The sequence below is a fragment of the Manis javanica genome, chromosome 9 (genome assembly GCF_040802235.1).
Source record: "Manis javanica isolate MJ-LG chromosome 9, MJ_LKY, whole genome shotgun sequence".
Classification (NCBI taxonomy): domain Eukaryota; kingdom Metazoa; phylum Chordata; class Mammalia; order Pholidota; family Manidae; genus Manis; species Manis javanica.
The window spans coordinates 14,150,256-14,176,742 of NC_133164.1; the positions used below are offsets into that span (position 1 = coordinate 14,150,256).

The 26,487-nt window shown below is 37.1% G+C and overlaps 1 protein-coding gene across 3 annotated transcripts in view; it reads right to left on the reverse strand.

Moving 5' to 3' along the window:
* Nucleotides 1–715: 715 nt before the first annotated feature.
* Nucleotides 716–26,487, reverse strand: part of GPR180 (G protein-coupled receptor 180) — a 34,060-nt gene continuing 8,288 nt past the window's right edge. The window contains exons 3-9 of one of the 3 annotated variants that reach the window (XM_017653662.3): nt 23,750–23,950; nt 17,344–17,524; nt 17,150–17,199; nt 5,617–5,774; nt 2,949–3,140; nt 2,047–2,124; nt 716–1,086 (exon numbers count right to left, since the gene is read on the reverse strand). In XM_017653662.3, coding sequence (XP_017509151.3) covers nt 928–1,086; nt 2,047–2,124; nt 2,949–3,140; nt 5,617–5,774; nt 17,150–17,199; nt 17,344–17,524; nt 23,750–23,950 — 1,019 coding nt within the window. In that variant the 3' untranslated portion in view covers nt 716–927. The remainder of the gene's footprint in view (nt 1,087–2,046; nt 2,125–2,948; nt 3,141–5,616; nt 5,775–17,149; nt 17,200–17,343; nt 17,525–23,749; nt 23,951–26,487) is intronic. The other 2 variants (XM_017653664.3, XM_017653665.3) reach the window with 2 other exon arrangements.

Sequence of the window (26,487 nt, forward strand, 5' to 3'; positions counted from 1 at the left end):
TAATCCTGATTAAGTATCCTTGGGCAGGAATTCATGGGTAGTTGATGAGTGAAACCAACATTTATGTGAAATGCTTCTGTTAATTTAATCTGTGTATATGGCTTAATTACAATTGGGGATTCAATGTAAGAGAAATGAATTGTATAAGGATTAAAATTTTAGTACCTTCTCACATAGGACTTTTTATTTTTTTCTCTTTAAACATGTAAACCTCCTTGTCCCTTCACCTAAGTGCTCAGATTCAAAACCTTTTGTCTTTACAACCCATATAATGTTGCTAAGCTTTATTTTTCATAAACTACCTGTCAAAAACCTTTACTAATCAAGCTACAACCTGAACTAGAGCCAAAAATGATTTAAAAAATGGAGAATAATTCCACCCACAAGAAAACAAAAGCTAATTTATTTAACTATGAATATATTTTATATTCATTTTCATTTTCAATTTCTTAAACTCCAACAGGAAATGCATTTTCCTTAAAGCATAAAAAGCAGCAGTTTTTAATCAGTGTACTACACTGACTTCATAACTGGATTTAGTTTAGATATGTATAAGCAAGTAATCATTAACTGATTACCTTTTATAAGACTATCAAACCTGAGTTAACTATTGATATGAGGCTTATAAGTGGTCAATCTCTTACCAAAATATTATATAATTCTTTTTCATCTCTACTTACATATGGGAATTGCATAAATCACCTTATGCCAATACTCTTTCTTGAAAGTTTATTAAGTATATTTCAAAACATTTCATGTATTACCTTTTTTCAGGTTTGGTACTGCTTAAATGCAGTTGTATAAATAACATGCTTTGCCTTCTTTGTTCAACATTTCATACAAAAAGTATGAAATCACAAGTCACTGTATTTGGATCCTTATCACACTGTTAAATAAATTCACTTTTCCTTTAAAGAAAATCAAGTATCAGAAGTGAAGCCGACTTTTGTGTCCAGATGATACGGTCAGTGGTAGTGTTACTGAAGAAAGTGAAGAAACTTCCCAGTAGAGACTGTGGGATAGAAAGAGTCTGTAAAGAATAACCATGGAAACAGACTGGCAAAGGATAACACCTATTGTAATAACCTGAAAAGAAAAGAAAGGGAATGCTTTTACTGCAGGCAAAAATAGAGAAATTCTATTTAATTCATCATGAACCTATATATATACTTTCAATACAAGTATACTCACTACTCTATCCTCCATCTTTAACATGGATACATTTTATCAATAAATTTTCAATAGGAAAATATGACTAGTGTTCAGAACTGTAATTGTTCAAAGGTAAAATTCCTTTAACAGTTTATAGAACCAAAAGAAGACACATTCAGTTTGCTAAACTACCCTCTCCTCAGGGCGCACACACTACAGAAAGTAGTAAGAAAAATCAGGTTCCTGGCTAATCTAATAATAGGAATAAAGCATGCCCCAACCTGAATCTTGAAGAGTACTCTAGAAGCTCTTTCAAAGATTCTTAAGACACTTCTTTATTTTTGTAGACAAGCTTCACATCTATTTACCCTTTGTAAATACCTAAGCATTCCAAAAAACGCGTGCATTCAAGCACGTTACCTTGCTTGTAAAGGGTATCTGGCAGAGCTCCACTTTGAAATGGAGCTGTTACCCTAAGAAGGTAGGTAAAGAAGGGAAGCCTCAACATAGTCAAAATGCGGCATACTTGAGCATGGCATGCCAGCCTGCGGTCTGTGGAAGCAACTACACTGATTTTTATAAATCTATCTTGATGTTTTCTATTATACAGTGAAAAAATTTAGTCATTTTTTTCTTAAGAAATTGTCTAATTTAATTTATAAGCAGTAGTATGAAATCAGCTAAACAAAGAATAATCAAAGCTATTTTCTATCATTTTGTTTATTAACTAAATTAAAATTTTTTCTTTATATTTTAAACTTCTAATTTATATACCTCAGTGGTTCAATATTTCATTTCAAAGTTTGACTTTAAATAACTCAGTAGGCCTTTCCTACTTCAATAATTTCCCAATAAAGACTACAAAAAGCTATTGTGATCACATATATTACTTACCTTATCTCTTTGGTAGTCATTAAAAATGATAGAAATACATGCAAGAACTGGATGGCACAAAAACCACAGGATACAGCCCTGAAACAAATGAAAAATAAGCCAAGTAAGTGCAGCTGATCTCCATTTTCCAAATGTACCAGGAAAAAAACATTCCTAGCACATGGGAGGCCTTGGATGACCTCAACTGACCTTTAGAGTAGAACTTGAAATAAAATGTAGAAATCAATTTGCTATTGCTGTGACCATACTTTATTTCCAAATGGGTATTTATATTTGTAAATCTCTTATGTACCCATGTTTCAATATACTAAAAATACAATAATACAGTAACAAATCAATAATTGTACAAGGTTATTAAATGGGTCTCACTAACACAAGATGGACATAGAAAGGGGGAGAAGAGTGGATCTGATCTCATATGGACACAGTGAAATGGCTGAAACACAGCATGTGCTCAGCTTCCTGGCTCCATCTGTTTATGCTGAAGGACAGCTTCTCATGGTTTGTCATAAAACACTGTAAAACTCTGAGAGTAACAGTCCATAACTGATAACTTTTTTGAGAAATATAAACCATATTCTAATTTTTTTAATTAAAAAAATTCTGATACCACAGAAAAAAATGTAAAATCTCAATTGATAAAGAAATTATTGTCTAGGCAAAAACTGATCTGCCAAAGATTACAAGAAAACTGCTGTTCCACAGGTTCTATAAATGGGATAATTTCTACATCTTATAGGCTGCAAAGATTAAATGTGTTGAAGTACATAAAGGGTTTACAGTGGTGCCTGGCACATAATACAATTTTAATAAATGTTAGCATGTGGTTGCTTATTAACTTCCCAAAGAAAGCAGAATGAAGTTGATAGCAAGAAGAAGCCATTTTCTGCCCAAACCCATACTTTGGCAAATGTGATGTAGAACTCCCTTTTTAGTGTACTTCTCTCCACTGTGATGATCTGGTAGAGTCCACAGCCTAGTGACAATGCCAGGCAAATTCTTAAAAGGATTAGAAGGAAGCCTGCTAAGTTGTGGTGTGAGTGGTAGCTGTGAGGACTGGTGTCTTCAAACTGTTCCCAAAGTAGCAAAATACTCTGCAAAAAACAATATTACATTTAGAGAAAAAAAAGCATCCCTGCTTATGAAAATGTACTTTTTCAACTCCTTTTAAATATCCCCTAAATCATATGTGCACATTCTTAGGAGGTTCTAGGACTTGTCAGACCAGAAAAGCTGTCTAAGCACAGGCAGTCTTCTCTCGCTGATACTCTAAGCTAAAGTAAAGGGCTTTTTATCAAATGAGACCATACATAAAAGATAAAAATGCAATTGCTACCATGATTTAAGTATGACATTTCTAAAGATGAAAATAAGTTGGAAGGGTTAAAAGAGTAAATGTAACCTTTCTTCTAAATCTTTCTCTTTCTTACTTCAGCACCATATCAGGAGTCACACTGCTCTGCACTCAAGGCCACTAACTCAGGAGAACCTTGAAAGGTCTTAGCATCTTTTGTGATCCAGAAAGTAGCAAGTCAGGACCATTGACTTCAGACTCCACTCTTTTTCCATGGTAACCTCCCTGGGTGAAGGAGAGTGCATTTTTGATGTCACTATAAGCACCGAGGGCACAGTTATTAAACCTGGTTTGTTGACCTTTTCTCCTGTGTTGTTACTGTAACAGTAAAAAGCTCAGCAAATTTTCACTGAGCTGTTTTGTTTATTGCTACTCAGTAGAAAGCAGTGTCTTCTTTCCTTCCATCTTTACCAAACATCACAAAATACTTAGTGTTTTTACCACCACATGTCACTAGTCCTCTGTTTCCTTCACGTGCCAGCTCAGCCCTCAGAAATGAATCTTCAGTGGCTTCCAAAGAATTTAGATATAAACTCCATTATTAAATAAAATTATTAGGCTTTATAGGGTTTACCAGCAACCTCTTCCTTTCATCATTCTCAAATCTTTTACTGTAAATTTACTCCTACTACCATTCTTGATAGGTGAACTCCTTTGTCATCCTGCACACATAAATTTATTTCTTAGGCTGAATATTTGCTCTCTATTACTGAAATATTATTCTCCCATTCCATCACATTATACCCATCTGATTCCTTACCCTACATTTCTAAACTTGGCTTTCACAACAAAGAACTGCTATTATAGAACTACCATTCCCCTTATCAATCTGAGGTGATGGTATGTTAACTAACTTGACTGTGGTGATCATTTCACGATGTATACATATATCAAAACATCAATTTGTGTACTTTAAATATATACAATATCTATTTGTCAAATATTCCCTATTACAGCAAAAAAGAACTATTTACCATGATTCACATTTTTACATATTCAAATTCCCATATTTCCATATACAGATGCTAATATGTGACCTGTGGAACACATGTATTTTTGTAGTCTCTGCCTGTCTTACTTGCCTTGTCTTAGTCGTTGAGGACAGGTGCCATGTATAATGTGTTCTCCACAAATGCTCACATAAACTCTAGGGTAGTATCATAATCTCAATCCTCAATTTTTATTTGTCTATGATAATGAAAGCTCAATTTTTCAAAACATTGTTAATTGATAAATGAGAATTCAACCCAGTTTTAACACTACTCTCCATAATCTAGGGTCAAAAACATTAAGCTGGTAGAATCTTGCTCCTATTTTAATCAGTCCTAATTCAATTCTCAGCAGCCCTCCCTTCCTGGCATTATCTCCTTTCTGAGTATCACGACCTGTGAGATAGTCTCTTTCTCAAATCAGTCATATACAGTTAATACACCGACTTCACTCAGCACCTATATACTAAATAAATACTAAAGGTATAGAGATGAATAAAGCACAGACCTTACCATTCATTAGTAAAAATTTCTATTTATTTAATACATTAAAACTTAGATTATAATGTCCTTTACAGAGCCCAGGTGTATATTTAATTTTCATCTAAAGCTAATGATGGTGACACTTAGTATGAATTTTTATGTTTATACTCTTCTTAATGTTTATAAATGCACTGCACATAGGCAAATAGAGGAAAACGAAGAAAAAGGCATAAAGGAACTTGCTAAAAGATGAAACTGTCTTTGCATTTGTTTTCAAAAACTAAATCCCATTCTTTTTCATCCTGTATTTTCTTTTTCATTAAACTCAGATATTCATTTGAATTATTTCATGTATAAGGCAACAGAACTGGATCTAAAGATCCTTGCTGACGATGACTCTCAAATTCAGTGACTTACTCATTTAATGTTGCGGACTTACGGTGTGTGAGAAAATGTGAAAGAAAGCAGTAAGCAGGAAATAAGACTCCAACCTAATATTAAACTTGCTGCACTTAAATAAGCTGATAGAAAACTCAAATTCAGGTAAGTTACAATTAAATTCTGCTATTTACAAACACTAGCACTCAGAAGATTAATAGCTTATTTGATGTATCACTCTTTAAATCCATACTTTACAATGACACAAATTCCTCACGGGCCCTAGGTTTCAATTTTGAAATAGGATATGTTCAAGTTTGCATTTCTGAATATTGCAGCACAGAAACACTGAGTGTCAATATTCACCTGTGTTATGACGATAAACACGGCAATGCCCGTGGATGCTGGGGTGGAATCCCACTGGAGAGGTCTGCTTTGAGACTTCTTCATTCTGACTATCGTCCAACCCATGCACAGACTCAGAAGCAGGTATAACATCTGAATTTGGGAAGCGATGTCAAAAACTAAGGGGAACAGAAATCAAAGTCAATCAAGTTTTCATAATACAAAGAATTTGGTCTTTTTTGCATTGAAAATAGAATTTTTTAACCATAAAAAAGGTGTTTTCAAAGCTGATGAAATTCAGTAAGATGTTCAGGTACAATTCTAAAGAATTAAAAATTTGCCACTAAATTTGTAAACACAAGAAAATAGTTAAAACAATGGCAAAACTATTAAAAAATCTACATACCCATATCATACTTTATAATGCCAACTTTAAATCTCTTTGTGTTTCCCGTTTTTCTTAGTTTTTCTAACTATATAATCCTATTCTCTATAGGTCACTGTTTATTAAAAGAAACAAATTTTAAGTAGAATTTTTGCAATACGGAGAATACTAGTGCCTTCATTTCTGGATTGTTAAATTTTTTTAACTACTGAACTGTACAGTGTGAACTTATCTTCTAAAACTATTAATAAGAAATAGCATGACAATAAAATGCATAGCTGCTGTAAAATCCAATTACGTTGGCTTTAGTGTCAGTCTGGAAGACAGACAAAATGCTCCGTGCATTAGTGTGATGTGCCACCAGGTGGCCATCCCTTGCACTGCAGGGGAGGCCTGCTACTTCAGAAAGGAAACAAAACCATCCACATCTAGTTTAGCGCTAAAAGAAAAACAATCTATAAATACTTGAAGTTCCATGCATATTTATTTCAGAAGCTAGTATTTACTGAATTATAAAAAAAGATGATCATTTTCTCATTATAGTGTATTTTGATGTAGATTTTGGATAAATGTATAATCACAATTTAACAAAGTAAAACTTATTCAAATTGCTATCCATAACTTCGATGTCTATGACTTTTGCTTCTTTTATACAAAGAAATTCCTGAAGAAACAGATAAAACTAGCTATAGTATAATGCTTATACTTAAAAATTAGAGACCAAAACCTTATTTATAAAATACTTTCAGACATATTTTGACATATTTTCCTGTCCTGCCATCCAAATTAAAACTAGATACTCTACATTTATGCCTATATTTTTTTAATAGTGAATTATGATAGTGAACTGTGAATTATGATCGTGAACTGTCACTACATATGAATGACATAAAATGTTATGGCCTTTCAGATCAAGCAATTTTCTTTCATTGTAGACTTTAAATGACTGTGATGCCAATTTTTTTAATTAAATATTTCACAAATACATATTCCGTTACTTATAAAAAGAAGCTAAGCAAAGGAATATTCCTACATAAATTGCTAATTAGCAAAAACAAATACCTGGTGGGGAAACCTCTGGCTCATTCCTTATCCACTAAGCAATGCTCATATTGATACAATGCCATAACTACAAGGGTAAGTAATAAGTAGAACACTGCTTATCTGTTTCTGAAAAATAACTAATTACAGACAAAATACACAGGTCACAAAAATCCCATTCTATGGGATTTGATTAAAAATCCTAAAATTTCATCATTTAATCAAACCTGTTGTCTGAACTACCAAAAATTAACAACACTGATTTACTGTGTTTTTTTAAAAAAAGACTTTTGCTTTTTAATCTACAGTGAAGAAACCAGATAGCCTAAAACACTGTTTTGTATATAGCAGACACAAAAATTCAAAAGTCCTTGATTTTAGTAACAGCTTGCCACTGATGGGCTTCTGCGTGCTTTCCCTCTTTCGACCTCAATTTCCTCATGTAAAATGCATAAGCTAAATTATTTCTAAGGTTCTGTTTAGCTTTAAAATTCTATGCTTCTATTAAACATCTGGAGTCAACGAAGAGAAAAAAGAAAGAGAAACCAGGGATCCCCACAATGTTCAGAAAGGAGAAGCAATTCTTGTTCACGCCAGAGATGGCCAGGGCATGCCTGCTTCATTACTCTCCACTAGCAAATAGAAAGGTTGTAGAAATTTTAGAATCTTAAAATAGGCAGCAAGATCAGGATAAGTGGGTCCTGGGATGGTCAGAGAGATTGTCATAAGCTACCATATTAAAGAGTGACAAGATTAGAAGAGAAATATGGAAATACAAGAGAAGTAAATCCATATTCAGAATCTGCTTTTTTAGAACAAATCTTGACTAGTTTTCCAGGACTGAAAATGACATACAACCTGATGTCCCTCCAAAGTTCTCTTTTTAAAAAAGTCACGATTGGGGCGGAGCCAAGATGGCGGCGTGAGTAGAGCAGTGGAAATCTCCTCCCAAAAACACATAGAGCTATGAAAATATAACAAAGAAAAATCTTCCTAAAATAGAGACCACAGGACACAGGACAACATCCAGACCACATCCACACCTGCAAGAACCCAGCGCCTTGTGAAGGGGGTAAGATACAAGCCCCAGCCCGGCGGGACCCGAGCGCCCCTCCCCCCGGCTCCCGGCGGGTGGAGAGAAACCGGAGCGGTTTTTTTTTTTTTTTTTTTTTTTGGCGAGCGCTTTTTGGAAGCCTTAGAGGGACGGGCCCCCGTTGCTGGGGAGGCAGGGTGGCGGGACCGGTGAGGAGGTGCCTGGGAACGGCGCCGGAGGACAAAGAATATCCCGCGTTTCTCCCTGCGAGACCTGGGGGCGGGTGCCTGAGACCGGTGCCTGAGGACGGAGGAGGTCGCGCGTTTTTCCCCCTTTTTTTTTTTTCTCTTTTTGGCGAGCGCTTTTTGGAAGCCTTGAAGGGACGGGGACCCCAGTGCTAGGGAGGCACGGTGGCGGGACTGGTGAGCGGGTGGCTGGGACCAGCGCCTGAGGACAAAGAATATCCCCCGTTTTTCCCTGCGGGACCGGTGGGCGGGTGCCTGAGACCGGCACTTGAGGACAGAGGAAATCGCGCGTTTTTCCCCTTTTTTTTTTCTCTTTTCTGCGAGTGCTTTTTGGAAGCCTAAAAGGGACAGGGACCCCGGTGCTAGGGAGGCAGGGCGGCGGGACTGGTGAGCGGGTGCCTGGGACCGGCACCTGAGGACAAAGAATATCCCGCATTTTTCCCGGTGGGACCGGTGGGTGGGTGCCGGAGACCAGCACCTGAGGACTGAAGAAATCGCGCGTTTTTCCCCTTTTTTTTCTCTCTTTTTGCCGAGTGCTTTTTGGAAGCCTTGAAGGGACAGGGACCCCGGTGCTAGGGAGGCAGGGCGGTGGGACTGGTGAGCGGGTGCGTGGGACCAGTGCCTGAGGACAAAGAATATTGAGCGTTCCTTCCCTGCGGGACCGGTGGGTGGGTGCTTTTTGGAAGCCTTGAAAGGACAGGGACCCTGGTGCTAGGGAGACAGGGCAGCAGGACCAGTGAGCGGGTGCCTGGGACCGGCACCTGAGGAAAAAAAAAAAAAAATCGCGTGTTTTTTCTTTTTTTTTTCCTTTCTGTTCCCTCTCTCATTGTTGCTGTTGTTGTTTTGGTTTGGAGAGTGCTTTTTGGAAATCTTAAAGGGGCAGGACAGGTCACTTAGACCAGAAGCAGGGAATCTGGGGATCTCTGGGCACTCTAACCCCCTGGGCAGCAGGGAGCACAGAGGCCCCTTACGGAGATAAATAGTCTCCTGGCTGCTCCCCCTCTAACGGGGCTCCACCATTTTGGAGGAACAGCCCCAGCCAGGCCAAGCCCACAGCAACAGTGGAGATAAACCCCAAAGCAACTGGGCAGGAAGCAGAAGCCCTGTCTGCGCACAGCTGCCCAGCACAAGCCACTAGAGGTCGCTATTCTCCCAGGAAAAGGCTACAAACCAACAAGAAGGGAAGCTCTTCCAGCGGTCACTTGTACCAGCTCTGCAGACTATCTCTATCACCATGAAAAGGCAAAACTACAGGCAGACAAAGATCACAGAGACAACACCTGAGAAGGAGACAGACCTAACTAGTCCTCCTGAAAAAGAATTCAAAATAAAAATCATGAACATGCTGACAGAGATGCAGAAAAAAATGCAAGAGCAATGGGATGAGATGCAGAGAAAAATGCAAGAGCAGTGGGATGAGATGCAGAGAAAAATGCAAGAGCAGTGGGATGAAGTCCGGAAGGAGATCACAGATGTCAGGAAAGAGATCACAGAAGTGAAACAATCCCTGGAAGGATTTATAAGCAGAATGGATAAGATGCAAGAGGCCATTGAAGGAATAGAAGCCAGAGAACAGGAACGTATAGAAGCTGACATAGAGAGAGATAAAAGGATCTCCAGGAATGAAACAACACTAAGAGAAATATGTGACCAATACAAAAGGAAAAACATTCGTATTATAGGGATACCAGAAGAGGAAGAAAGAGGAAAAGGGATAGAAAGTGTCTTTGAAGAAATAATTGCTGAAAACTTCCCCAAACTGGGGGAGGAAATAATCGAACAGACCATGGAATTATACAGAACCCCCAACAGAAAGGATCCAAGGAGGACAACACCAAGACACATAATAATTAAAATGGCAAGGATCAAGGACAAGGAAAGAGTTTTAAAGGCAGCTAGAGAGAAAAAGGTCACCTATAAAGGAAAACCAATCAGGCTAACATCAGACTTCTCAACAGAAACCCTACAGGCCAGAAGAGAATGGCATGATATACTTAATGCAATGAAACAGAAGGGCCTTGAACCAAGGATACTGTATCCAGCACGACTATCATTTAAATATGATGGTGGGATCAAACAATTCCCAGACAAGCAAAAGCTGAGGGAATTTGCTTCCCACAAACCACCTCTACAGGGCATCCTACAGGGACTGCTCTAGATGGGAGCACCCCTAAAAAGAGCACAGAACAAAACACACAACATATGAAGAAGGGAGGAGGAGGAATAAGAAGGGAGAGAAGAAAAGACTCTCCAGACAGTGTATATAACAGCTCAATAAGCGAGCTAAGTTAGGCAGTAAGATACTAAAGAAGCTAACCTTGAACCTTTGGTAACCACGAATCTAAAGCCTGCAATGGCAATAAGTACATATCTTTCAATAGTCACCCTAAATGTAAATGGACTTAATGCACCAATCAAAAGACATAGAGTAATAGAATGGATAAAAAAGCAAGACCCATCTATATGCTGCTTACAAGAAACTCACCTTAAACCCAAAGATAAGCATAGACTAAAAGTCAAGGGATGGAAAAACATATTTCAGGCAAACAACAGTGAGAAGAAAGCAGGGGTTGCAGTACTAATATCAGACAAAATAGACTTCAAAACAAAGAAAGTAACAAGAGATAAAGAAGGCCACTACATAATGATAAAGGGCTTAGTCCAACAAGAGGATATAACCATTCTAAATATATATGCACCCAATACAGGAGCACCAGCATATGTGAAGCAAATACTAACAGAACTAAAGAGGGAAATAGACTGCAATGCATTCATTGTAGGAGACTTCAACACACCACTCACCCCAAAGGATAGATCCACCGGGCAGAAAATAAGTAAAGACACACAGGCACTGAACAACACACTAGAACAGATGGACCTAATAGACATCTATAGAACTTTACATCCAAAAGCAACAGGATATACATTCTTCTCAAGTGCACATGGAACATTCTCCAGAATAGACCACATACTAGCTCACAAAAAGAGCCTCAGTAAATTCCACAATATTGAAATTCTACCAACCAATTTTTCAGACCACAAAGGTATGAAAGTAGAAATAAATTCTACAAAGAAAACAAAAAGGCTCACAAACACATGGAGGCTTAACAACATGCTACTAAATAATCAATGGATCAATGAACAAATCAAAATAGAGATCAAGGAATATATAGAAACAAATGACAACAACAACACTAAGCCCCAACTTCTGTGGGATGCAGCGAAAGCAGTCTTAAGAGGAAAGTATATAGCAATCCAGGCACACTTGAAGAAGGAAGAACAATCCCAAATGAATAGTCTAACATCACAATTATTAAAACTGGAAAAAGAAGAACAAATGAGGCCTAAAGTCAGCAGAAGGAGGGACATAATAAAGATCAGAGAAGAAATAAACAAAATTGAGAAGAATAAAACAATAGCAAAAATCAACGAAACCAAGAGCTGGTTCTTTGAGAAAATAAACAAAATAGATAAGCCTCTAGCCCAACTTATTAAGAGAAAAAGAGAGTCAACACAAATCAACATAATCAGAAATGAGAATGGAAAAATCACGACAGACTCCACAGAAATACAAAGAATTATTAAAGACTACTATGAAAACCTATATGCCAACAAGCTGGAAAACCTAGAAGAAATGGACAACTTCCTAGAAAAATACAACCTCCCAAGACTGACCAAGGAAGAAACACAAAAGTTAAACAAACCAATTACAAGCAAAGAAATTGAAACAGTAATCAAAAAACTACCCAAGAACAAAACCCCGGGGCCGGACGGATTTACCTCGGAATTTTATCAGACACACAGAGAAGACATAATACCCATTCTCCTTAAAGTGTTCCACAAAATAGAAGAAGAGGGAATACTCCCAAACTCATTCTATGAAGCCAACATCACCCTAATACCAAAACCAGGCAAAGACCCCACCAAAAAAGCAAATTACAGACCAATATCCCTGATGAACGTAGATGCAAAAATACTCAATAAAATATTAGCAAACAGAATTCAACAGTATATCAAAAGGATCATACACCATGACCAAGTGGGGTTCATCCCAGGGATGCAAGGATGGTACAACATTCGAAAATCCATCAACATCATCCACCACATCAACAAAAAGAAAGACAAAAACCACATGATCATCTCCATAGATGCTGAAAAAGCATTTGACAAAATTCAACATCCATTCATGATAAAAACTCTCAGCAAAATGGGAATAGAGGGCAAGTACCTCAACATAATAAAGGCCATATATGATAAACCCACAGCCAGCATTATACTGAACAGCGAGAAGCTGAAAGCATTTCCACTGAGATCGGGAACCAGACAGGGATGCCCACTCTCCCCACTGTTATTTAACATAGTACTGGAGGTCCTAGCCACGGCAATCAGACAAAACAAAGAAATACAAGGAATCCAGATTGGTAAAGAAGAAGTTAAACTGTCACTATTTGCAGATGATATGATACTGTACATAAAAAACCCTAAAGACTCCACTCCAAAACTACTAGAACTGATATCGGAATACAGCAAAGTTGCAGGATACAAAATCAACACACAGAAATCTGTAGCTTTCCTATACACTAACAACGAATCAATAGAAAGAGAAATCAGGAAAACAATTCCATTCACCATTGCATCAAAAAGAATAAAATACCTAGGAATAAACCTAACCAAGGAAGTGAAAGACTTATACTCTGAAAACTACAAGTCACTCTTAAGAGAAATTAAAGGGGACACTAATAAATGGAAACTCATCCCATGCTCATGGCTAGGAAGAATTAATATCGTCAAAATGGCCATCCTGCCGAAAGCAATATACAAATTTGATGCAATCCCTCTCAAATTACCAGCAACATTCTTCAATGAATTGGAACAAATAATTCAAAAATTCATATGGAAACACCAAAGACCCCGAATAGCCAAAGCAATCCTGAAAAAGAAGAATAAAGTAGGGGGGATCTCACTCCCCAACTTCAAGCTCTACTACAAAGCCATAGTAATCAAGACAATTTGGTACTGGCACAAGAACAGAGCCACAGACCAGTGGAACAGATTAGAGACCCCAGAAATTAACCCAAACATATATGGTCAATTAATATTTGATAAAGGAGCCATGGACATACAATGGCAAAATGACAGTCTCTTCAACAGATGGTGCTGGCAAAACTGGACAGCTACATGTAGGAGAATGAAACTGGACCATTGTCTAACCCCATATACAAAGGTAAACTCAAAATGGATCAAAGACCTGAATGTAAGTCACGAAACCATTAAACTCTTGGAAAAAAACATAGGCAAAAACCTCTTAGACATAAACATGAGTGATCTCTTCTTGAACATATCTCCCCGGGCAAGGAAAACAACAGCAAAAATGAGCAAGTGGGACTACATTAAGCTGAAAAGCTTCTGTACAGCGAAAGACACCATCAATAGAACAAAAAGGAACCCTACAGTATGGGAGAATATATTTGAAAATGACAGATCTGATAAAGGCTTGACGTCCAGAATATATAAAGAGCTCACACGCCTCAACAAACAAAAAACAAATAACCCAATTAAAAAATGGGCAGAGGAACTGAACAGACAGTTCTCCAAAAAAGAAATACAGATGGCCAAGAGACACATGAAAAGATGCTCCACATCGCTAATTATCAGAGAAATGCAAATTAAAACTACAATGAGGTATCACCTCACACCAGTAAGGATAGCTGCCATCCAAAAGACAAACAACAACAAATGTTGGCGAGGCTGTGGAGAAAGGGGAACCCTCCTACACTGCTGGTGGGAATGTAAATTAGTTCAACCATTGTGGAAAGCAGTATGGAGGTGCATCAAAATGCTCAAAACAGACCTACCATTTGACCCAGGAATTCCACTCCTAGGAATTTACCCTAAGAACGCAGCAATCAAGTTTGAGAAAGACAGATGCACTCCTATGTTTATCGCAGCACTATTTACAATAGCCAAGAATTGGAAGCAACCTAAATGTCCATCGGTAGATGAATGGATAAAGAAGATGTGGTACATATACACAATGGAATACTACTCAGCCATAAGAAGTGGAAAAATCCAACCATTTGCAGCAACATGGATGGAGCTGGAGAGTATTATGCTCAGTGAAATAAGCCAAGCGGAGAAAGAGAAATGCCAAATGATTTCACTCATCTGAGGAGTATAGGAACAAAGGAAAAACTGAAGGAACAAAACAGCAGCAGAATTACAGAACCCAAAAATGGACTAACAGGTACCAAAGGGAAAGGAACTGGGGAGGATGGGTGGGCAGGGAGGGATAAGGGGGGGGAAGAAGAAGGGGGGTATTAAGATTAGCATGCATGGGGGGGAGGGAGAAAGGGGAGGGTGGGCTGCACAACACAGAGAGGACAAGTAGTGACTCTACAACATTTTGCTAAGCTGATGGACAGTAACCGTAATGTGGTTGTTAGGGGGGACCTGATATAGGGGAGAGCATAGTAAACATAGTATTCTTCAGGTAAGTGTAGATTAAAAATTTAAAAAAAAAAAAAGAAAGAAAGAAAGAAAAGGGGGATTACTCCTTAACAGGATAAAACTATTGGTAAATCAAAGATCAACGCATGCTTTAAATATCCTTAATGTTGATCACTTAAAGGGTGTCAGATGATCAGCTATGGAGGTACTCTTTTCTGATAATATTCCTTTCTCTTAATTAAAAAAAAAAAAAAAAAAAAGCAGTTACTGTGTGCTGACCTCCAATGAGTTCTGCACAGTGGTATAGAGGGCATGTCAAAGGGTGGGCAAAGGGTCTGTTTGTTTCTACGCAGAAGATCAAGGCCTAGCTTGGATACCCAGAAAATGAACTAAGATACGATATGAGGAGGAGCTTCCGGCATCAGCACTCTCTGGAGGACTCGTGCCGGGGGATGATCATCAAAAAGCCTCCACAGGGATCTGGACGATGCTGCGGTTGTGGCTGCATCCAGCCCACCATCTCCTGGACTTGCCATAAGAAGGAGGAGGGAGATGTCTAGGCTGGCATGTGCATACAGTGAGACAACGAATTTGACTGGATCTGTACTGTTGGAACTCAACCAGGAGTTGGGAGGGGTGCAAGTTGTAGCACCCCAAAATCTCATGACTATAGACTATCTATGGTTAAAAGAACATATGGGATGTGAACAGATCCCAGAAATGGGCTGCTTTAATTTGTCTGATGGTTCAAGTACAGTTGGAAAATATCCATCATATCATAGATAAATTTTCACAAATGCCTAGGGTGCCTAAATGGTTTTCTTGGCTTCACTGGAGATGGCTGGTAATTATAGATTTGCTTTGTTTATGTCACCGTATTCCTATTATGTCAATATGTGTGTGCAAATTAGTTAGTAGTTTAAAACCTATACATACTTAAGGTACTATACAAGAAGATATGTCAAAGAAATAATCAATCCTCCCAAGTTTCCTTCATATGCTACATCTATAGCTTTTCTTCTTCCTTCCTAATTACAAACTTTAAATAGAATTCGTGCCTCATATCGAATTTACCGAGTATCATAATTCCTCCAGGTGGTAAAGATACCTCGAGACAAGTGCTGGGCATAGAAGCCACAGGGCATAAATCTGCAAAGAAGTAAAAAGCTAACCTTTGCAAACAATATGGCTTCTCTCTCACTTACCAACTTTACATTTCCCTGTATGGCCCCGGAAGATGACTGGTTAGCCAGAGACGGGTAAGATTCCTCAAGGGAGGAACAACCTAAGACAGGCACAGTCGCAGGGGGGCCATCAGGTGAGAATTTGGGGATCAACAGAGGTGAGGCTCAGAACCTCACCCCCCCTGCTTTGAGAGAAATCTTCTGCATCCGTGGATGTCTTGCTGCCCTTGTCTAGCCTGGATTAATACTTAGTCCATAGGCACACACCTGATCATCTGATCATCTACATTTGCCTTCTTACAGCACTAAACTATGTTTTCTACCTTTATCTTGCATCTACCTACCACTTCAGCATTTTATTAAAAATAAAAATAATAATAATAATAGGAGAAATGTGGGATCAACATATAAATCAAGTACAAAAATCAAATGAATATTCATATTTGACCTGATGGTTTATAGGTCATATTGCATGATCAAAACCGAAAGTTTCTGTGATGGGAACTTTAAAGTCTTATTTTCCCCACCATTCTTGACCCCCCTATACTGAATTTTATTGTTGTTAACAACCATTTGATCAATAAATATGAGAGATGCCCTCTCAAAAAAAAAAAAAAAAAAAAAAAAAGTCACGATTATGGGAACTTTAAAGTCTTATTTTCCCCACCATTCTTAATTGAAAAATTACTTCATAAGAGTTCCTCTTATAAATAAAAGAACAAAGCTGTGAGGTCACCTCAATTATAGGTGTGCTCCATGGCTCTGGGTCAGAAATAAAGGAGAAACAAAAGAGGGATGAAAATAAGAAAAAAAACCTTTCAGCTTTGGGATCAGAAAGGCTGTGTCTGAGTTTTGGCACTACCCACTCAGAAGCTGACTGACGCCTGGAAATGTATTTCACGTCACTGAGCCCAGATTCTTTATCTGCAAAATCAGGATCAGTATACCTACTTCACTGAGGTTTTATTGAGGATAAAATAACAGAATGCATATAAGTCTGATATAAAAACAATGAAGGGCTACATACATTACCTACTATGAAGAGGAAACTAAACAGGACATATGGGAACTAAATCTGTACTCTGGTTTTTTAGTTGAGCTGAATTCTAACCAACCTTGGATAGAAAAACTGTATTATGACAAAAATAATTGACAGAACAGGAAAACAAGAAGCAGAGAGCAAGTTTATGTTTTAAAAAATGCTCAGAAAGATACTCACATTCTGCCAAACTTCCCATTAAAGGTACCCCTAGTCCATCTTTGGAGTAACTGAGGAATTGAAGAGGAGAGTATAAGTATAAATTAAAATGTGAAAAAAAAAATTGTTCATAATCAAAGCAAGCACAATTTTGGCAGACTAATTAGGATTAATCAGATGTAATGATGAACACAGTTTTAGTGGTTTTGAGTTACCTGGAGAAATGAATGTAATTAGCTAAAGCTGAGCCAGCTTGTGACAGCAAGGCAGTTGTCAGAACCTTTAAAATCATGTGCATGGGTCCTCCTTTCTTAATAGCCTGCCACAATGACTGAGCATAAATGCAAGCAATCACAAAGTACACTAGGACTAGGAGGAAAAAGAACTCATGGAACCCTGTGAAGAGAAGAAAGGAGTTTGCTTCAGTAAAACAAAGCCAGTTACAGTTCTGGGTTGCTTTCAAATCTTCCTGTTAATATAGTTCTAGAACTTGTTCTTTAGCTGGAGTCATAGCGTTCACTTTTTCAAGAGAAAAAAGAAGGAAATTATTGAAACTGAAATAATTTTCTACTTTAAGATAAAGCTTTAAATTAAACTGAACTAGTTAAAGTCAATCCATAAAAAAGCATAGCCATCAGAGAATAAGCCCAAAGGCTAACCATAATAGCTTTGTTCAAAAACAGTAAATTAAAACAATGATTTCAGCATTCACCTAGATAAACTTTTCACCCCCCAAAGTGGATTTCTTTTCTAAGAAGTTTAGAAACAGACTGAATCAGTCAACAGTAGTTTACTATACCCTGACAATGGTTCTGGAAGTGTGATCCCTGGGCCAGCAGCAACATCAATAGAGAACTTGTTGGAAATGCAAATTTTGAGCATCATCCCAGATCTGTTCTACCAGAAATTCTGGGAGTACGGCTCAGCAATCTGTGTTTTAATAAGCCCTTCAGATGATTCTGATGTAGCTAACACACTAGAACCCCTGGCTCTGGAATGTACCATTACCATAAATTTCCATTTGGACAAAGGTTCAAAATACCTGTCATGACCAGAGCCCCCTTCTGAAGTGAACTGTCTTTAGCTCTAGTCAGGGAGGAATTCCTATGGAGACCACGTGACTCCACTCCACAGTCGACAAACTACAGCTGGTCAAATGGCTACTTATCCAAAGACTAGCTGTTGGCTGACAGCATAACTCAGTTCTCAGAGATTTTAGGGTATCATATTTTCTTGAGAAATTAAACCACAAAACATGAAGATGATTGGGCTAGGCAATAGAACTTGAAGCTGAAGGGTGTGATAGGCCAAAGGAGTCAAACCAGGCCATTAACGACAAAAATTTTGAGGAAGCAGAAACTTTGAATGAGCAAAGGAAGCTGGTTGGTAAAGTCAAGAATAAAATAAATGTCAGTTTTATACTAAAAATGGTGCCAGTCATTCAGCAGCCCTTAGTTCCTACCAGCAGCTTTTCAGTATAGTCAGCATTCACCCTCAAGATAAACACCCCCTTTTCTGCATTACCTGCAATCTCCTGACTGTGGCTTTTATTTTTCAGAATTTTCAGAAAATGTTTATAATAAACAGAGGGCTAGCTTTGAGTTTAGTGAGTTACATTTACTTGGTACCTCTAAAGCTAGTGCCTAATATTAGGGTTTTCATGATCTATCTCAGTGGCGCTGGAGTACAGTGACAGTGACTATGATTAGCGCTGCCTCTATCGAGCTGTGGATGAACAGTCTAAGCTGCAATCACTTCCACTCCAGTGTGAACACTGATTCTGCTCCAGTTTCCCATTTGGGGTAAACTCCAATTAGTGGCAGAGAAGGGAATATTCCCATTATATGGAAAATAATTTTGTAAAAGCAATCCAGAAGATAAAAATGGCAGGAAGAGTAGTCAGTAAACAGTTCAATCTCAGTCATGCTTTTGACATAATTAGTACAGAGAAAAAAAAGAGATAAGTATTTCATCCACTGGGTGTCTCTCCTGCTCTATATGTATAAATGTCTATAGTCCACGTCTCTAGTCCAGGTGGAAAAACATGTTTAGATTTTAGGAAGAGAAGATCAAATAACAGAAGAGGTATAGTTTCTTTATAAATTCCTTACATTGATGAGTATTCCAGCTTTAAAAATAATGGGGCAATAAGCCTGGGATTATTATAGTAATAGAACAAGACAGAAAATAAGTTAAAACATAACTGTGGGTCAGTAAAATTCTTTATGATATCCTGTGTTTTTAATCTTAGTTTTTTATCTTTCCTTCTTAGTATAAAGGAATAAAATATGGCATTCAATTTAAGTTTTATTTATTTATAATACTTCACAGAATATCCATTACAAGATAAAGTTGGAGACTCCATTAGGTCACAAATCCACCATCAAAAGAAAATGCTTAGACTGGTTACTGAGTAATCAGAATAATATGAGAGGAAGGAACTTTTGAAAATAAGACACATCACCAGCAAAAAAATATCTTAGGATTATTTAAGATTACACTGTCTAGAAAAAGCTAACGTTATTACCAACAAATTATTTCACTCAGATAATACACTGAAAATAACTTGAACTAGGACATCATCCTGAACTTTGTTCACTGAATTTTACATAAATTATTCTTATCTTGACCCTGTCAACAAGATACTTTAAAGATAAAAGGCTGATTCTGCACTCAGTGTGTTCTTTTAAATAATCATCTCTAGAAAAAAGTCTGTTTTTTCTCTTCAGCTGTCAACTTTGCTTTTATTCTGCCACTGTCCTTCATAAGAAAGCAATCTCTGTTCACTTGAAAATTAAAATCAAATTTTAAAACAGGTGGATGCTAGATATTAAATCTCACCTATATAAAAAAGAAGAAAAGACTCTGAAATGAGGAGGCAATCAGTGGAAAATACATTATAAGGAAATGTGTGGATTTTAAGGCAAGCTTAATGGGAAGAAGCATTGGCAAAACTTATTGGAAGAAACTTACAGGACAGCTCCAAAAATGTAGCTGCAGCTGAATGCCAGGAAACAGGAGAACAGGGAGTAAGAACAGGGAGAGTGTCTGGTCATGGGGCAGCACATGGGGCACTCCTGCCTGCCTGCTCTGCTTGCTGTCTCAGAGTCCGTGTCCACCCTGCTCTCCAGTGTCCAAAGATATGTCCTGATTAGTCTAACTCATCATCAGAGGAATATCAATACCCCCGCCAAGAAGAGGTAAGCTTAGCCCTTTACTTTGACACAGAGGTCCTACCTACCCTTATCGTCTGACGCCTTCACTTTCATTTCTCTTACAGTGTTGTCTAGCAAAAGCATGTGACCCAGTTTTGGCAAATGAAATGGGGTGAGGGAGCTTCTGGGAATGGTTTCCTTGCTCTTCAAAGAGATACTGAATTTTGCCATTATCTAGATAAGTTGTCCAGAACTGCTGTAGTTAACTCTGGAAATAAGGACAAAGCTCACAGTCAGGACAGCAGGGTAGAGGGATGCTGAATAAACCATGCTGAAGATGACTCAAAAATTCTTGTTAGGTAAGATAATTTTCTGATTGTCTATACCACTTGCATCAGCATTTTCCATTAATTTAAGCCAAAAACATTCCAACATGTTACCAGCAACACATTACCAGAACTAAATGGAAGATCTAACTAATTATCTTTGGGATAACAGAAGAAAAGAGACAAGAGAAAACAATGAACGTATCTGGGATCTTGAAAGCAGTGAGATGGCAGGTGTGCCACAGCCTGTTGTTGGTCCAGTGAAAACCAGTCTACTCTAGATGAGAATACTTAAATTCACAGGATTCTGGGTACTTCCTTGGGTCTCTAACAAGAGCACAAATACAGTTAAATGAGAATTCTAATTTTTTTAAGAAGCAGTTTTACTTTATCCTACCTTAAAGCATGATATAGTCCATGTAGTATTTTGTCAAGTGGTATTAAACTTGCCTTAGTTTTATTTTTGTTTTTAATAATCTAGACCAAGTCTGTAAAATACAGGATTAACCAAAGTCTAGTAGATAGAAAATACCTACCTGGTTTGAAAGAAAAAAAAAATTATAAAATTTAACCAGAATAACAAGTAGCATTAATTGCAGCTATTTGCACCAGGTTATTCTAATTCAAACCCCTCAGATACATGGCTTCACAGTCAATTCTCAGTAAAAAGCCTAGCAAATCAATTTTTTGCACTCAGGGCAGAAAATCAGAGTAATGAGCCAAAGTTTAGAAAATGGACTAATTGGAGATTATTCCTATGGACTTTACATCAGTGGTTCTGCACATTATAGACAACTTTGGAGCTTAGTCAAACTGTAACTGCCTGGCTTCTACTCCAAATCAAATCTGAGTTTCTAGGGGTGGACATCTGTACTTTTTTTTTAAAGTTCTCCAGACATATACACAAGTGATGGGTTCAGAGGCACCAATTTAGACTTCAATGTAGAATTAACCACATTTTATGGCAATACAGAATTATTCATATTTTAATTCTTATAGGCATTTTAAGCAATAAAATGATGTGATCCTTAGGGGATTAAGCCAGCCATATAACAGATTTGAATTCTTTTCAGTATTTTTGGCACTTTTTAACAGTCAGTACCAATGGATTAGCTGTGCTCACAATTCAATGTTTAATGAAAATATACACTGTAGTGAAATTTTCTCCTTCCTTTAAATATTGTTGGTGACATAACCAATGTAACTTTTCCTATTCTTCTATAAGAAAAAATTTTAAACTTAAGTATAAGTATCAGTCAAAATCAACCACAGTAGAAGGTAGGTCAGAAGGAGTCAAGACTAAGAACCTAATCAAAATGGTTAGTGTGAAACCTAGAAAAAAAGCCACAATTCAGGGTATTAAAATAATAGTAGAAGATATGGGCAAGGTTCAGGATGGGCCAGGGTGGGTCTCACCAACATTCAGTGGCCCAAAGCATAGTACAGGGCACAAATGTGATGACTTTATTGCCTACAGCCGATGTTAGGATGTCAAATTGGGAATGAGGAATGAGACCGGAAATGAGAGCCTGAGTAAGGAGGCAGGAGAAAGCATTATCAGGATCCAGTAGAGTCCCATGGATCCACCCAGTAAATAAAACAACTTCTTGAGCTAAAGGTTCATTGCCTGGAAGGCAGGAGGAGAAGCGCTACTGATCAGGACTCCACTAGAGACTGTGTGGTTTGCATATATAATGACTGCAGCAGAGCATTACTTCCTGCTGAACCTCAACCAGTCCTAAAAATAAGAGTCAGATGAAATAATGAAGCCTTATGGTTAAAAGGGATTTTAAAAGCCGTTCTGTCCAGCTATGCAGCCAATGCTATTAGTAGACCTGGGTTTCATCAATGTCTTTCCAAACTATGAAAAATAAATGTCAACATTATTTCATAAAGATAAAATAAATGGTAGGCCTGAGTTAACTTCCAATAATCATCTACACTGATCCAAAGTACCAGCAAGTGAAATTTAACCTTTAAGTTCTCTTGTATTAAAAACCACTTGAGTAGCTTACCCTTATATCATTTCTTTCACAAAAAACTTCCAGAATGAACTATTTTTAAATGTGTAGCAACCCATTCTGTCACTATGTATTTTTTCAGACTAAAGAGAAACTAAAGTTTCTCTCCTCGTTCGTTAAGTACTTGTGACCTACTATCCATAGCGCATGCTCCTCGAGTTGCAGTTCCAGCTTTGGCAACTTAATGCTTTGAACTCAACAGTTGGCCCAAACTCCTGCACCGCCTCCACCCACCCACTCTGACGGCCAATGAGATGTAACGGGAATGAATTTCTAAGAAGGACTCTTCCAAATGGGTAATGAAAGTCATGACGAGAACTCCTAAGCCTTTCCTTTGACAGATGGCTTACAGATCTTGGTTTTCATTCTGACATGTTGCTAATTTAAAAATCTGTTATGACACTTTATAGCATGTCTATCATTAATCATGGTAAGTCATTTATTTCTGCTGGGGCTAGGAATTTCACTTTAGTAGGGCAATACACAGTTAACCTAAAATTTTGATGAAACATTTTATGGGAGTAAATCTGATTTCAGAAAGCATTATAAACTTTGATCATTCCTAAAATGGTTGCAAGTTCCCATGAAGGCAATCCCTAAATCTATTCAAACAACACAGTGAAAGGAGAGACATACAGTCACTGAGTTTCCAATTTAGATTGCTCAACTTACTAACATTTCTCGGTTTATAAAAATAATATTGGGTTATCATTTCACTTCATCATTGAGTTTCCAATTTAGATTGCTCAATTCACTAACATTTCTCTGTTTATAAAAAATAATGTTGGGTTATCATACAAACAATAAAGATTTAGTATATAGAGAGAAAACTAAAAAGTACCCATAATTACCCCCCTAAATATGGAACTAATCTGTCAATATTTTTGTATTTCTTTCTGTTCATTCTCTGCATTTTTTAACATACTTGAAATTATACAATATATAATCTAGTTTTCTGCTTTTTTAACTGAAGAGTATAGCTATTAAAATGCTATAAAAGACTCATGTAACCGACCTACTGTTGGATACATAATTTTCAATGTTTCATATTTTTAATATTCTAAAACACAACATAAAGGCAGTTATGCATAAGACATATATTTAAGTACATATTCTTACCAGATTCTCCAGCGCTAAAATGATCAAATGGATTCCCTTCAGCATCCGGGTTTAGTAACATCATTTCAAATGGGATATCTTCCACCTGAGAATTTTCACTGTCACCTTTACATGTATATTTGTCTGCATAAAAGACGTGCCAAGTTTGTGGATATGGAATCTGGGACACTGTCAGATTATGTTCAGTCTGATTCATGGTCACTTTAAAGAAAAAGAAAATAGCACTTTCAAAGCAAAACTCTCAAATGTATCCATTGTTTTAGTCATATAAACTATTTGAAGTTTGAATTCTTTTGTTTAGTTCTTGTTGGTTTAGAAATCCAAGCCTTGGTGTAGTATTGGAATAACATAAGTCATAAAGCAGATAGAAAGAATGTATCTTAACCAAAGGAATTATTATAAAAGTACTATAAACATCACGAATGAGTTAGAATGGTTTCACAGAATCTTCAAATTTTAATTTTAAACATTTTCAAAGTTTTCAAGTGTGTTAGTAATATTAAAAAAAATTTTGTAAAAAAGTACACACAACACAAAAGTTCCATTTTAACCATTTTTAGGTTATACAGTTCTGTGGCATTAAGTACAGTCACAAGCTGTGTAACCACCACAGTGACATTTTCAAAATTACTTAAGTGCATTAAATTTTAAATAGAGCATCTATGTTGGGAAATCATTATATCTAAAGACCGACTGACAAATACCTTCAAAACATTTTCCTACATTTCCCTGTATGGCCCCGGAAGATGACTGGTTAGCTAGAGACGGGTAAGATTCCTCAAGGGAGGAACAACCTAAGACAGGCACAGTCGCAGGGGGGCCATCAGGTGAGGAATTGGGGATCAACAGAGGTGAGGCTTAGAACCTAATCCCCACCCCTGTTTTGAGAGAAATCTTCTGCATCCGTGGATGTTTTATTGCCCTTGTCTAGCTTGGATTAACACTTAGTCTACAGGCACACACCTGATCATCTACATTTGCTCTCTTACAACACTAAACTATGTTTTCTACCTTTATCTTGCATCTACCTACCACTTCAGCATTTTATTAAAAATTATAATAATAAAGAGAGAAATGTGGTATCCACATATAAATCAAGTATAAAAATCAAACAAATATTCATATTTGACCTGATTGTTTATAGTTCATAATGCATGATCAAAACCGAAAGTTTCTGTGATGACTGCCCTTGTACTGTTCACCATGTAACTTATTCACTATGTAAGAATTTGTTCTCTATGTAAGAACTTGTTCGTTATGCTTCAGAAGATTGGAGACTGACGAAAATTAGGCTTGGGGTGGATTAATGATTGTGCATTGAGCATTGACTCCCCTTTACAGAATTTTATTGTTGTCAACAACCATTTGATCAATAAATATGAGAGATGCCCTCTCAAAAAAAAAAAAAGTACAGACTTCCAAATGTAAAATAAATAAGTAACCGGGATGTAATGTATAGCATAAGGAATATAGTCAAAATATTGTAACAACTTTGTATGGTGATAGCTGGTAGCTAGAATAATCATATATATAAATGTTGAATCGCTCTGTTGTACACCTGAAACTAATGTAATACTGTGTGTCAACTACCCTTCAAAAAAAAAAAAGATTTTCCAAAATCTTTTTCTCACTGGTTATTCTCAAAAAAGGTACTAAAAGTAGAAAAAGAGAAATCACTGTAATACAAGTTATTATTCTGGGTCAGGTGTATAAAGCAGGGACTCATGAGTGTTAGCATCACACAGATCTATGACTGAATCCCGGCTCCAATACTTACCTTCTTTGTGACCTTGGGCAAGTAACATAAAGAAAGACACCATTTTCTTCATCTGTAAAATGAAAATAATACTTAGAGCAAAGAGGTGATGAAAGGACTAAGGGATCCCTTAGCATGGTATCTGTCATACAGTAGTTGCTGAATAAAGGTTAATTCTCCTATTCCTTTCTTTAAAACAAGGTAGTTATACTAATAAGTGGTTTTTAATCCAGGGTAATTCTTCCCTCCAAGGCATTTAAAAATGTGCATGGACAGTTTTGTTGAGAAGAACAATAGCTGAGAAGATACTTGGCAGAGGGCCGTGTGAAGCCTCATGCAACCTAGGATAAAGTCTCACACAACAAACATCTGTCTACCCAAAATGTTGGTAGTACCCCCTTTGAGAAATAATAAACGATGTCCAAGATCTCTTCTAGATCTAAAAGTATGATTCTGATCTAAGAGACACTCATTATCACAAAGCTGTAGGAGGCAATGTTGTCAAACTCTTTAATAAAAACAGAGTTAGAAAAGCAAGTCTTGTCCTTATTTACTTAGTATCCTGTGATTCAGCAATTGCTTAACCTCCCTAAATTTGCTTCTTCAATAGTAAAATTAAGATGCGTGCCCTTTCTAGCTCAGCATCCTCATGAGGAATGAGGCACTATATGAAAATCCTATGTAAAGGGTCTGATTCTGTACAAAGTATTCTAAAATTAGAAGATTATGATGGGTCCAATTCTCAACTCTATTTTGTCCCCATAGAATGTCAGTTTACCTTGATCTTTTTCCCAATTGATGAAAAAAAAATTCTTTTTTACTTTTATTTATTTATTTTTAATATGCATAAATTATTTTATTTTAAAATTATATTTACAATGTGATATTAAAAACATATTCTTACCAAGCATTTTGTATGATACATTTAAATATTACTAATAGTTTACTGAGGCTTGTATTAAAGTACTGAACTAGGTTAATT